The following is a 15,327-nucleotide window of genomic DNA, read 5'->3' on the forward strand; positions in this document are numbered from 1 at the left end:
AAAACGGTCTTTATCAAGGCCATTTTTGATGACGACCTCAATTAATATTGAAGGACTATCAGCAGATAAAGAAGACCTATTGTCTAATATGTGCAGAGAACATGGTGTCGATGTTCTACTGGTTCAAGAAACCCATAGAGGTACTGCAAGCCGCAGACCAAGGATTCGGGGTATGAAGCTCATACTGGAGAGACCACACGACCAATATGGTAGCGCAGTCTTCATCAGACCAGATATCGACGTAGCATCCACATCTCTAACAGATCAAAATGACATCGAGATCCTCACAGTGGAGATAAACTCCTGTACAGTAACGTCAATCTACAAACCACCAAACGCTGACTTTGCTTTTGAGGAACCGAATAACTTTCAATCACAGCAAATCAAATTCGTACTGGGTGACTTCAACTGTCACAGTGTCGCGTGGGGTTACAACGAAACAGATTCCAATGGCGAAGAACTAGAAAAATGGGCTGAAAGCATGAACCTAATTATTCACGATCCAAAGCAGCCTGCGTCGTTCAACAGTGGAAGATGGCGCAGAGGTTACAACCCAGACAATATATTTGTCAGCGACAGAATTGGAGACCAGGTGACAAAAATCGTTGGAAGCGCCCTCCCAAAGACACAGCACAGACCAATAATTTGTCTTTCCAACGCGGCAATCAGATACGAAATTGTTCCTTTCAAGAGAAGGTTCAACTTTACTAAAGCAAAATGGGAAAAATTCTCTGAAACATTGGATCAAGAAGTTTCCCAGCTAGAACCTTGCCCTAATTCATACGATAAATTTGTAGAAATCGTAAAGCAAGTATCACGGAAATTTATCCCTAGAGGTTGTCGAACTGAGTACATAGCGGGGCTCAATGAAGAATCTAAACCCCTACCTAAAAGATACGAACAGCTATATGAAGAAGACCTTTCTCGGAAGCGACAATACAGGCTGGGGAAGAAATATTACATGCGATATCCGCCAACAGAACGGAAAGGTGGTGCAAGCTGGTCACGAGTCTGGACATGAAACAAAACAGCAGACGTGCCTGGAAGCTGATTCGGAATCTTGGCAACGATCCCGCTGCTCCGGCAGTCAACATGACAGAAGTCACACCCGATCAGATAGCCCATCATCTTCTAATGAACGGTAAGACGACATCAAGAAAGAACAAGGTGAGAGCTCAACGGAATATCGACGAAGAAAGAGATGTTCTAGGTACCTCTTTTTGTCTAGAGGAGATGAGAGGCGCGATCCATCAAATGAAAGATAATAAAGCAGCTGGCCTGGACGACATACGAACAGAGCAAATAAAGAACACTTTGGACTAAAAACCGTAGAGTGGCTCGTAAAAATGATGAATTGCTGCATCCGTACATTACAAATCCCCAAAATCTGGAGAAAAGCTAGAGTGGTAGCCCTCTTAAAACCAGGGAAGGATCCGGCGGATACAAAGAGTTTTAGACCTGTATCTCTCTTGTGCCACCTTTTCAAGGCCTTTGAAAGAATGATACTGAACCGGATCGCAGAATATGTGGAGACTAAAATTATTCCAGAACAAGCAGGATTCAGGCCCGGAAAGTGCTGCTGCAGTCAAATTCTTAATCTCACCCAACATATTGAAGATGGTTTTGAACGGAAGGAAATAACAGGAGTAGCGTTCATAGTCCTAACTGCCGCCTATGATACAGTTAACCATCAACGGCTACTCGCAAAACTCTACGAAACTACAAAGGATTTCCGACTAACAAGGTTAGTAAAATGTCTCCTCCAGAATAGACGCTTCTACGTAACGCTCCAGTCCAAGAACAGTCGGTGGAGGGAGCAAAAAAATGGGCTACCACAGGGAAGTGTCCTCGCGCCGATTCTATACAACATATACACCAACGACCAACCCATACACCAACAAACAAGGCAATTTATTTACGCTGATGATACAGCGGTGGCAGCTCAGGGAAGAACCTTCAATGAAGTAAAAGTGAAACTGACAGATGCCCTGGGAGACTTAGCTCTATACTATGATAAAAACCATCTGAAACCCAATCCCACAAAAACCCAGGTATGTGCTTTCCACCTGAGAAACAAGCATGCCCGAAGGTCGCTGGAGGTGGAATGGCGTGGTCAGATGCTGGAACACAACAAGACGCCAAAATACCTTGGCGTCCGTCTGGATAGAACTCTGTCTTACCGATACCACTGTCAAGATGTCAAGAAGAAAGTAAGTGCCAGAAATAATATCATCCGCAAGCTAACTAATACAAAATGGGGAGCACAACCACACACTCTCCGCACTTCTGCCTTGGCATTATGTTTTTCGGCCGCGGAGTTTGGAGCACCAGTATGGGCAAACTCTGCTCACGCAAAGAACGTCGACGTGGCTCTAAATGAAACGGTCCGTATAATATCGGGTTGCCTGAAACCGACACCTATCGAAGAGGTATACCCCATTGCTGGAATTGCTCCACCACCTATCAGGAGGAAGGTCACGTTAGAGGTAGAACGGAAAAAGCAGGAGACGGACCGAAGACACCCCTTATATGACCACCAAACTCAGCCAAGCAGACTAAGATCTCGGAAAAGCTTCCTGAAAACATCAAGATCCATCCCCGAAGCGCCAGAGACGCGCCGAATACACCTATGGCAAGCGTCAGCTACCGCGACACATTTTCCTCCCTCGGAGGAAATGGCTGCTGGACACAATTTACCGTATCCGACTTGGAAAGCGCTAAACAGACTAAGAACCGGCGTTTCACGTTGTGCTAGTAACCTGAAAAAATGGGGATACCAGGAGGACGATACCTGCGACTGTGGCTCGGTTCAGACCAGCCGGCATCTACTATCATGCACAGAGATGAGAGAGACCTGCACAGAACAAGACTTAATTATAGCAAATGACAGGGCCATCTATGTGGCCAACCATTGGAAATACAGAATTTAAAGTTGTTGGTGTTCCGGACACGGAAAGTAAGTAAGTACCCAAAACGGACGCCTATGACCGGTACTAGAAATTTGGATGGAATCGATTCATCTCTAAAAAGTAAATATGCATACCAATTTTCGTTTTTCTAAATAGAAGCGTTCTGGAGGTATTTAAGAAAAACTAATTTCATGACGCCATGTTCAAAGAGCTCTAGCTCCCTTAAGAAGCATTTTCGGACTAGGTGAATTGGGTTAAATTGCCTTAAAATTATCTGAGGAATCTCCTGTCTTCGTTTGTCGGTAGAGTTTCTGGACACCCTGTATAATCGGTGGTAAAAAATACAAATATTTCATTAAATTTTAGTGGATATCGAAAATCTACACAAAAACTTAACAGAAGAAATCGAGTCCAGGAAACTAAAAAAAGATACTTCAAAGCTCTGTAGTCCTACATTCAATCAAACATTATATTAATTCAATAAATTGTTTTGTTTAGATTTCATTGATTTTTATTCATATTTTGTAGTCATTGAACAAATAAAAATTTTTATTCAGTTAAAATAAAATTTGATCTACCCATGGTTCCTCATACTCGATACGTTTGTGTTTGAAATCTTGCTCTCAACCTTTATTACAGAATATCTACGACAGGGCTATATACATTGATTTCTCAAATTTAAAAAAAATATATTTGGGCAAAGCTTGTACATACACTTTCTAATGAAAAGTTTGTTTAGTAAAATTCCATCAAGTACTTACCTTAATAAAATTATTTTGTTGGTCGTAAACCTCTTTAACAGATATATTCCTCAAACTTTTCAAAAGTTCCTTTTCACTCATATTTGATTTTCCATGAAACTTGGCAAACTCTGTTACTGGGAAGTTTCTTAGAGACCAAGGATTCAATGTGGACCCACTCTGCATTATAGCTTTATGAAACAATCCTTTCGCCGAATGAGATAAGAGTAAAAATTCAACAGAAGCTGCTCCTGCACTTTCTCCGAATATGGTAACGTTATTGGGATCTCCATTGAAATTTCTAATATTTCTCTGGACCCACTTTAAAGCCAGTACTTGGTCTTTTAGACCTGCATTTCCAGGAACGTCCAGTGATTCGTCTTTTAAACTAAGAAATCCTAATAATCCGAGTCGGTAAGCGATATTGACGAGAACTATGTCTTCAGTCATAATATGTTCTGGACCATATGCTTTAGTTTCATGAGATCCCTGTAGAAAACCTCCTCCATGAATAAAGACCATCACAGGCTTCAACTTGGTTTCTTCACTGGGAAGCTGAAACATAAGAGTAACTTGATACCATAGTCTTAGTCAAACACATTGATAACTGAAATTCAAACTGAAAAATAGTAACACAATGAAAAAATTAGACCCAAGTTTAAAGTGTTAATAAATGAAAATAGTTTCTGTCCTTGTGGGATCGGTACTCACCGGAGGTACCGCAGACGTTCGGATACAATTAGCGTCTCTTTGCAAAGACAATGACGTCGACTTTGCAAAGTAACAAGATACTTACTCAACACACACACTACATATTACACCTGAGTTAGTGATAAGTTATACAATTACGTGGCTAAAGGTTCTAGTTCTAAACCAAGGCCAGAATCAGAGAAAAAAAAATTTTAAGTGTAAAACATTACATTTGATAAGGGTGTCACTGTAGAGTAGTTGACAGCACCTTGTTTCAAGGCATCTAAGGAGACTGCTCAAGTCCTATATTTAGTTATTAATAAATCAGAGCAAATACTATTATGGGCTTAGTATTACCAAGCATCCGTTTAGGCAACATATTCTGGCAACATGTTAAGCAGAAGCAACATATTCTGGTCCGTTGAAGGTCCAACTGAACCTATGTAGAAAAAACAATGAAAATAAAACTAAGCACATCCACTTATTTTATTTGTTGACACTTCAAAATGTAAATCTAAGTTGATGATATATTGGTAGATGCCATGGAGTAGAAACAACCGTGGCATACAGGCACACGGGAACGATGATTACAAACACATTGCCAGAGATGATCTGGAAATGGAAATCACTGGAAAAAACAAAGGGACGAAGATCTTAACAGAGTAGAATTCTAAAATGAGCTAAGCGATTTTAAAGCAGAAAATGAATATATAATCATATTATAAGATTAAGGAAAACATGAATATAGGGATGCGGAACAGAACCAACGCTGTAAAAAAACACTGACGGACTGATTTGAACGCTCAACACGAAAAGATATAATGCCCTGTGCTATGCAGATGATTTCGTCATTCTGGCACAGGGCAAGTTCGATACATCGGTCAGATATAATATGCAACAGGCCCTGAACATAGTATCAAAATGGACAAGTGAGGTAGGATTGACCGTAAGACCTCACAAATCCAAAATAGTAGCCTTCACCAGAAGGAGAAAGTTAGAGGGAATAGGAACTGTAAATCTCATGGAGATTTCCCTAAAGGTGGAGAGGGAGGTAAAACACCTCGGAGTTATAATAGACTTAAGGCTTACCTGGAATCAACACTTTGAAATAATAACCAAAAGAGCGATGGCCACTTAAATGGTGACCAGACGCACACAAGGCAGAACATGGGTACTTAAACCGGTCATGATGTATTGGATATACATGATGGTAAAGTCCACAATAACGTATGCAGCAGTGGTATGGTGGCCAAAGGTACAGCAGATAAATTCTATAGAGAAGTTTGGCAAGGTACAAAGGTTTGTCTGTATCAGCATAACAGGTGCAATTAGAGGCACACCAACTGCAGCAATGGAAGCCTTACTAGACATTCCTTTCTTACACAACATAGTGAAGAGCGAGGCAAGGATGGGGTTACATAGACTGTAAGAAAATCAAAGCAAAATTGCAGTGGGCAAAGGACACTCCAGCATCAAGGATATATGCGGGGATCCGATATGAGAGATGATAACAGACCATTATATCCCAAAAATAAAATGGAAATACCTTTATAGGTGGAAATACACTCCAGAGTGGTATGGGGAGATTCTGGCAGATATCTTAAGTATGAGGGCCACACCTGGTATACAGATGGGTCCAAGACATAAGATGGTTCGAGATCAGGAGTATAAAGTGAGGATATAAATTATAATGGTTCCATCCCACTAGGAGAATATACCTCTGTATTTCAGGCAGAGGTATATACAATCCTACACTGTGCAAGGATAAACAGATTCAGGACTTATATAAGAGAATCAGTATCTGTCCAGATAGCCAAGCGGCTTTGAGGATTTTAAAGAACCCAATGACAACCTCAAGGCTTGTACGGGAATGCCGCGAAGAACTTGACACTCTGGCGGAACACAATGAGGTAAAACTCATTTGAGTGCCTGGAGATCAAGGGATCGCGGGCAATAAGAAACCTGACGAACTTGCTAGACGAGGATCAGCAACACGATAATTTGGTCCAGAGCTGGTACTGGGAGTGTCCAAAAGCACAATCAGAGACCGATTAAGAGGCTGGATATGAAGACAACACAAAGAACATGGGAAGACATTCCCACGCAAAAGCATGGGAAGAGATTCATACCTCAGACATACACAAAAAGAGCTGAAAACTGTTCAAAATGAACAGGAATCAGCTTAAAATCACTACAGGTCTCCTAACTGGACACTTTCCAGTAAAAGGACACCTACACACACTTATTGTGCGATTTGTGTGAGATAGTCATACATTTATTTTGCAATTGCGAGGGTCTGGACCGCAAGAGACAAGCAATATATGGAGACTACAGACTAAGTCCAAAAGTATATGGCACTAACTCAATGGACCTTTACAGGCTAGTGAAGGGCACTATTTATTGGAGTGTTTGTCATAAGAACAAATGGAAGATAGCACAATAAGCTGAAAAGCTGCAGTGAGACCGGGGTGCATGCACGGACGACTTCCAGAGGAAAAAATCAAACCACTCATATACATATGTACAAACCAGATTTCATTTAATAGTATAGAATTAACAAAATGATTACTTACTTTCCTTGTAAACACATGAAGCGACAAACAATCTTCCTGTCCAAAGTATGTATCCAGAAGACTATTCTTCTGGAATGCAATTTTATCTTCTGTGATAACTTCTTTTATTCCTTGCCATGGTTCAACTGGCAAAGGTGCCTAAAAATGAATAAAAAAGGTAAAGGATTAAATAGACAGCACCACCAAGAATTTCTAATCTTATCAGCATTTTGCAATATATCAAGTTCTAGAATGGACAGTTATGATACCTTAAAAAGGTACGATTCCGAAAGTGGCACGGCAAACCGCAGACTGCAGCGACAGTGTCTTCTGCGGTCAGACCAATTCCGAGCAAAACTGCACTGCATCTACATAATAGCGACAACAGCCTTGCACGATGGGAATTTATAATTGTATAATATTAAAAGTCGTATAAGTAGGATGTCAGACGCAATGAACAACGGTGAATTAATGTTATAACTTTTGATAGAAGAAGATGACGACGATCTTTTGCTTTTGCATTATAAAAGAAGAAGGAAGTCAACTAGGTCTCTATTTAAAAATAGACAATTTGAAGGAAGCTTGCGTCGTAAATAACTGAATATTTTGCTACACAATTAATTAATTGCTCTTCTTCTTCATGTGAAATACTTATCTTCAAAAGAAATTCAATTCTTTTCAGTCAATTTGGAAACAGCAAAAATACGTGTTGTCGCTCTGCGGTCGGCGACATTACTGGTTCTGGTGCAGTACTGCGGTCTGCGGTGGCGACGTTGTTCGTGCGGCGGCGACAGTGCCGCTCTACTCGACATACAGCTCATAAGAAACCATAATATGAACCAATAGGTCTGTCGCTGCGGTCTGCGGTCTGCGGTTTGCAGTTTGCGGTTTGCGGTCTTGTTTGGAATCGTCCCTTTAATTGGAGAATTTCTGACAACCAAGACATAGTTATGACTAATTGAATATCTGCGTTATTTGTCTTTAAAAAAATAAGTAATAATTTATATGAAAATAGCAGCACTGCTAAAATCATAGAGAAACAACTGAAGTTGCTAGAAAAAAATCACTTATTATGTTACTTTCATTTGGTTACTTTCAGTTGGAAACATAATACCTTGAAACCCTGTTAAACGATGTGAACAACGAATCACGATCAAACAGCAAAGGGCTTACCTCCTTAGTTAAGCCCTTTAGTGGTCTCAGTACTAAAATTCGACAACAAAATCCTGGAAAGGGTGAAACACTTTAGATATCTGGATAGCTGGATCGACTGCAGGATTGAAAGTGGTGAGGAAATTTCTTACACTAGAACTTACACGAAAAACTTTATTATGAGTAGCTGGTTTTCGGTATTGTGCAGTAGAAGTCTGCCATTGATAGTGTGACCAACTAGTCTGAAAAATCCGGGACATGGCCCGAATTATGAAGTCGTGTCCTACGTCCCACACAAGGCTTCCAGCCCATCCGTTTTGGTAAAATTATATTTTGAAAATTTTGAATAATTCACATTAAATTGAATTGGTGAGACGAAAAAAAGTCGACAATTTCTAGAATGTAATACTAATACCACGTCCAAAACGAATGCATTTTATATCGTATTGAATTCTACGAATACTTAAACTGTAGACTTTTTGTCGTTTATGTACTTTAATTGTCGTTTTCTGAAAAGATGATTCAAAAACAATTCATGTATATCAGCACATGAATCAGCTGTCCGAGACATGCCGCATGCAAGGATGTACGTAATAGTTGCTGACAAAATGGTTTTTTTTTTTCGGTTTTGTCAACTATTTTCATCAGTTGATTTTCTAATTTTCCTTTTTAAAAAAACGCTTTCGGGATTGAAAGTCGAAACATCACAAACTAACAAAAATGTAATTATTACTACAACCAATTGTGGATTAATCCCACCAAAAATATGATCATCAACATAAAAATGTTAAATAATCATTAAAAGGATGATATTAAGAAGAAAATGGCCCGATTTTCATTGAAAAGTCCCGGATTTCAGGTATTTTTTTCAGCCTTGTCCCGAATTCGTCTGAATTGGAGTTGGTCGCACTAGTCATTGACCACACGTCTAAGCGTATTGAAGTGCTACGTCTGGTCCGTTTTGTTCTATGGAAGTAAAACTTGGGCAACAAAAGTGAAGATTCTCAACAAATTAGAAGCGTTCGAGTTGTGGTGTTACTGTCGCATGCCCAGAATGCCATGGACAGCACACATATCCAAAGAACATATGTACAGCAATGGTGAGACCGTGATCTTTTATGTCTATTATCTTTCTTTTTGTACTCGTGCCGGATTGCCGGCCTCAAGAGATGGTTGGTAAGTTGTCGGCATAACTAGATGACTTTCAATTGTCTTGCGACATACCTTTGGCTTGTTTCATTTTCTAGCAGAGTAACAATCGGAACAGACTTTCTATATTTTTCCATTATTATTATAAGCAATATAATTCACTGCAACGAGGCTAGTGTCTAACAGTAAGAATAGTAAGACATCTTAAAAACTCTTTAGACCATAAAATGCCACAAGGGAATAGCTTCAGAACAACATAAAAAAAACGTTTATTAATAGCAAGCTGAAAAATTTGTTAATAGCTTAACGGTGTCTAATCGGACAAACTCTGATGTATGGAAACATTGGAACAGGGGAAATTTTAATTGTGGAACGTGATCTTAATTGTAAATCGTGTCATCCTGACAAGTTTATGATTGTGAAAAATAGCAGGTTGTTTTTAAATTTATTCAATAGCAAACTTTATAAAATACCCGGTGTCCACTTATATTTTCCCCCATTTTAACTACCTATAACTTCTAAACGGCTCAAGATAGAAATATGCGGTTTTCGCTGAAATGTATTATTTTAGTAAAAGTTTTGTCTGAATGGATTGAATTTTTTATATCGCTTTCAAGTACGAAAACAAAAATGGCGGGTTTTTTAAGAAAACGTTGTTGATTTTTTTTTGTAACACCCAGTATATTTTTTTGTAAATTGAAAGAAAGGTCATTTACCTATCCAGCGATATAAAGTAAAATCGGTTGTCAAATCACTGAGTAATTAATTTTTAAAATGAAAGGTGCAACATGGATATCACATACCTAAATAACATACTAAGCAAATTGATATAGTATTTTTACTACAAAAACGTTATTACGTAGGTCAAAATTTTTGACGTAAGAGAACTGTCAAAACATTAGAATGTTACTTTTCATTATTACCATATATATAATAAACATGGCAATAATGAAAAGTCACATTCTAATGTTTTGACAGTTCTCTTACGTCAAAAATTTTGACCTACGTAATAACGTTTTTGTAGTAAAAATACTATATTATGTTATGTGATTTCCACATTGCATCTCTCATTTTAAAAATTAATTGCTCAGTCATTTGACAACCGATTTTAAAAAATTTTATACCGATGGATAGATAAATGACCGTTTTTTCAAGTTTTCAGGTAAATGGCCATCTTTATATCGCTTTTAAATAAAAAATGGCGGATTTTTGAAAAAAAAAACGTTGTTGACTTTTTTTATTAAAACACCCAGTATATTTTTTGTAACTTGAAAAAAATGGTCACTTACCTATCCAGAGGTATAAAAATTTTTAGAATCGGTTGTCAAATGAGTGAGCAATTAATTTTTAAAATGAGAGATGCAATGTGGAAATCACAGTGGAAATCACATAACATAATATCAATTTGCTTAGTTATGGTATTTAGGTATGTGATATCCACGTTGCACCTCTCATTTTAAAAATTAATTACTCAGCGATTTGACAACCAATTTTGAAAAACTTTATATCGCTGGATAGGTGAATGGCCTTTCTTTAAATTTACAAAAAGATATACTGGGTGTCCTATTTAAAAAAAAATCAACTACGTTTTTTTCAAAAATCCGTCATTTTTGTTTTCGTATTTGAAAGCGATATAAAAAATTCAATCCATTCAGACAAAACTTTTACTAAAATAAAACATTTCAGCGAAAACCGCATATTTCTATCTTGAGCCGTTTAGAAGATGAAAAAATGTTTGTCCGACAAATATGTTGGTCATTTTAATAAGTCCGATTTGTAGAATACGTCAACTGACAGGAATTATGTTGGTGATAAATAGCAGTCTGATTTTTGCATGAGAGTTTATTGAAATGGTAACAAATCAATTGAAAATTCTGTCCAATCAATTGAAAATACATGAGACGTTTTCGTAGTCTGATGTTCGAAACCTGTAACCTGTTCCACAATTAACACTTCCCCTGTTCCAGTGTTCCCGTACATCAAAATTTGTCCGAATCGAGACAGTTAAGCTATTAAAAAATGTTTAGCTTGCTATTCATAAACTTTTTTTGGTACACGGGATCCAGGCATATTAATATACATCAGTCCGTGTTGTTATTATATTCCAGTCAACCTCCTATCAGGTTTTAAAATGTCATTACAAAAATAATTTGTAAGATTAGGTTTAATAAAACGTCATTTTTTTGTTATAATATTAATCGTTTTTATATTGTCGTTGTCGTAATGAAAATAAAAAGTATATATAATTTAGACTTAACTTTTATATTTCTACGTAAAAAAAACAAGCAGATAAAGTTGTGGTCACTTATTTTATAATCAAGTCGAATGTCTAATGTGTAATGTTTTATAGACAATAATTTTTATGTGCGATAATAATTAGTGCCGTTATGCTGTTAAATAGAGCGATGAATTGGACTTTTTTACACCATTTTATAAAATTAAAAAGAAACACTACTTAATGATGCAAAAATTTTTGAAAAACCTTCAATAAAAAAAGCAGTAAACTTAATGATTATTACGAGCATTAAATTGGCAAAAAACAACATTTTGCTCTATAACAACTAATATGTCCGAAACCGGACATATAGTATTTTTACTACAAAAGCGATATTACGTAGGTCAAAATTTTTGACGTAAGAGAACTGTCAAAACATTAGAATGTGACTTTTCATTATTGCCATTAAACATGGCAATAATGAAAAGTCACATTCTAATGTTTTGACAGTTCTCTTACGTCAAAAATTTTGACCTACGTAATATCGCTTTTGTAGTAAAAATACTATACCTATTTGAAAGCGAAGATTAATTTTTTTAAGATTTTGATTACATTTTGGACAAAGTCATAATGGTAGGGGATCCCAAGCGGGGATTTTTGCAGTTACTCGAGCGCATCAGATTATCATATGCGGAGAAACCTGTTACCCTGCAGTTGTACATCTACCATATATTGGCTCTTAACACAGGGAAGTTCGTTAAGGGGAACCCGAAAAAAAAAATCTATCCTTAAAAATACTCGAAATGGTCAGATTAAGATGGTAAGTTAAGTACATGCAAAAGAGTGTATATTTAAAAAATCTGAGGATTTGAGCGGGGCGTAAGGAAATGGGCGAGTCAAAAATTTCACCAAAAAAGCGAAATATTTCGCGAAATGAACGTCAGATCGAGAAACTAAAAAATACGTCTTTAATATTTTTCAAAAATCTATTGAATGGTACTAAACATGACACCCCACGGAGAGGGGTGGGGGTAAATTTAAAATTTTAAATACAAACTCTGCGATATTTCGCAAAATGAACATCAGATCGAAAAACGTCAAAATACACTTTCAAAATGTTTTTGAAAAATCTATCGAATGGTACCAAACACGACCCCCCACGGAGGTGGGGTGGGGGTTACATTAAAATCTTAAATGGGACCCCCAAATTTTATTGCAGATTTGGATTCTTTGCGTAAAAATAAGCAACTTTAATTCGAGACATTTTTCGAATAATGGAAAAATGCCGTTATAATCGGAAAAAACTATTGTTGGAAATGGAAAATTAAATTAAAACATGGAAAGTCCCCACTAAAATGAAAAATTTTACTTAATTTTTTTGTGGTTTTATGACCTAATAATCACAACCCAATAGGTCCCCATAACTCGAGTGACTGCTAATTTAGCATACTTCGCTCCCCTATCATAAAAAAACTTAGAAATAATGTGAAAATATTGAATTTCTTTAAAAATTTTAAATGCTTTTAGGTAGTACCTAGATGGTAGATAAACTTTCTTAAACAGTTTGGACTAATATAGGTAAAAATTTTCTCATGTAAAAATAAAAATCTATGTAAATAAATTCAAAACTACGCACTTATAGAAACAATTGTGCATATTTCTCTGTTTAACATACGAAATAAAGTCTGAATAAACCAAAATAGTTTTATTATTGGTCTGACAACAGTGTGATAAACAATCTTCCTGATAAGAAAGTGCTGAAATCGTTCAAAGCTTCTATGTGAGAAAGAAGCAACGCAGAGAGTAAAAAAACTGCAGCCATAAAAATGGCCTTTAGGGGGGTAGCTAAAATCTTGGTCCAGTGTAGAGAGCGGAATATATGCAAAGTGCATAAAGATGCATATATTGCATATTTTCAGACAACAAACACAACATTGCATATTTAAGCTAAACACGATTTATTTTGCATATTTTAAAAATAAATTATATAAAAGTTTAAAATTTTCCTCTCTTAGTTGTAATTTTGTAACTTCGATTTGAACGAGCTCGTTATTTATCTATCTATCGCTCATTATTATCTATCTGGACTTTCCCATTACTACCTGAATTTAACAATTATGGGTGTTCCCAGAAAAATATTATTTTATTAGCGTAGCAAGTCGTAGGTACCTACCTGCTTTTAAGGGTCTAATATTTATTTTGTCAGTTTCCGGCCAATATTTGTTTAAAGTAAACGTTGTATCGTATTTAGTGTTTTTGAAGTGATTGGTATATATTAAATTTAAATATGTCTACCATTCAAAAAAGTGCTTGGATAAAGTGTTTTCCCGAGTTAAAGCTAAGTGGAGACAAAGTATTTTGCAAGGCCTGTTCCAAAATCCTAAGTTACATTCATTTTCACTTTTCATTTTTTAAATGAGGAACTGACAAACAAAAGCATCATGTCCCACAAAAGAAATTTTTCTGGAAAGAGTGTTTTTATTCGACAAATTCGCTTTTACTTCTATAAAGACGGACATAGAGTCTTGTTAACACTTTTTCTGCTCATTGTCAAAAAATTCCTGGAAATACAGGGATTACAATTAGAAATAAATTAAAAAATGTTTTAGAAAAAAATGAGGGCTTCGATTTTTTGAGGAAAGTTGTACGTATTTTTGAAGGCAACTTTTCTGAAGATCTTACGACTTGGCAAATTAGTTTACTGCCTAAATTAAAATATTGTCCTATAACATCAGTAGATGTAGAACGAACTGTTTTTGTGTCCAAACACGTTTTTAGTGATAGAAGGCAAAAGTTGCTAGTTGAAAATTTTGAAAAATATTTGATTATAAATTCATACTATAATTTAGATTCTTAATTTAATTATAATATCAGTTTTTGTGTGTCATTTCATTTGTTTTTATGTGAAAAATTAATATGTATTAAACATAAATGTAGGTTGAATTTTTTAAACATAAATGTTTATATTTAATATATTGTTTTATTTTTGAGTATTTTTAATATGCATTTGCTTATTTAGAAAAATTTAGAAAACATACCTGCATATTTGTAGTAAAAGTAATGCATATATATGCGCATATTTTGGTAATGTTGTGTTGCATATATTCCGCTCTCTAAAGCATACTTCGCTCTACTCTTTAGCATTCTTCGCTCCCCTATGATAAAAAAAACTTAGAAATAATGTGAAAATATTGAATTTCTTTAAAAATTTTAAATGCTTTTAGGTAGTACCTAGATGGTAGATAGACTTTCCTAAACAGTTTGGACTAATATAGGTACAAATTTTCTCATGTAAAAATAAAAATATATATGTAAATAAATTCAAAACTACGCACTTACAGAAACAATTGTGCATATTTCTCTATTTAACATACGAAATAAAGTCTGAATAAACCAAAATAGTTTTATTATTGGTCTGACAACAGTGTGATAAACAATCTTCCTGATAAGAAAGTGCTGAAATCGTTCAAAGCTTCTATGTGAGAAAGAAGCAACGCAGAGAGTAAAAAAACTGCAGCCATAAAAATGGCCTTTAGGGGGGTAGCTAAAATCTTGGTCGAATGTAATTAAAATGAATTAATTTTTTCGAATCCTGAGAAAACTAATAAGTATTTTTGAAAAATTTAAACGCAGAATGAAAGATTGCATTAATACCGATGGCTGAAAGTTCCTGAAAACTTCTATAATGTTTATTTTAATAAGTTACGGGGGTAAAAAAAAGAACAGAAAAGAAAAATTTAATGTGATTTTTAATTTCAAATATTTCATCCAAAAGAATCTTTTTGTTTTTCTAATGGACTTTCGGCACTCGCTAATGTAATCTTTCACTCTGCTTTTAAATTTTCCAAAAATACTTATTAGTTTTCTCAGGATCCGAAAAAATGAATCCATTTAAAACAAATTGCCGCGAAATTTTGCGC

At 35.9% G+C, this 15,327-nt stretch overlaps 1 protein-coding gene across 1 annotated transcript in view; it reads right to left on the reverse strand.

Moving 5' to 3' along the window:
• Positions 1 to 15,327, reverse strand: part of LOC114330898 (uncharacterized) — a 180,851-nt gene that overhangs the window by 80,449 nt on the left and 85,075 nt on the right. Inside the window, exons 9-10 of the mRNA XM_050663392.1 lie at positions 6,913 to 7,050; positions 3,671 to 4,204 (exon numbers count right to left, since the gene is read on the reverse strand). Of these exons, the coding sequence (XP_050519349.1) occupies positions 3,671 to 4,204; positions 6,913 to 7,050 (672 nt within the window). The remainder of the gene's footprint in view (positions 1 to 3,670; positions 4,205 to 6,912; positions 7,051 to 15,327) is intronic.

Source organism: Diabrotica virgifera, chromosome 1 (genome assembly GCF_917563875.1).
Source record: "Diabrotica virgifera virgifera chromosome 1, PGI_DIABVI_V3a".
NCBI classification, from domain to species: domain Eukaryota; kingdom Metazoa; phylum Arthropoda; class Insecta; order Coleoptera; family Chrysomelidae; genus Diabrotica; species Diabrotica virgifera.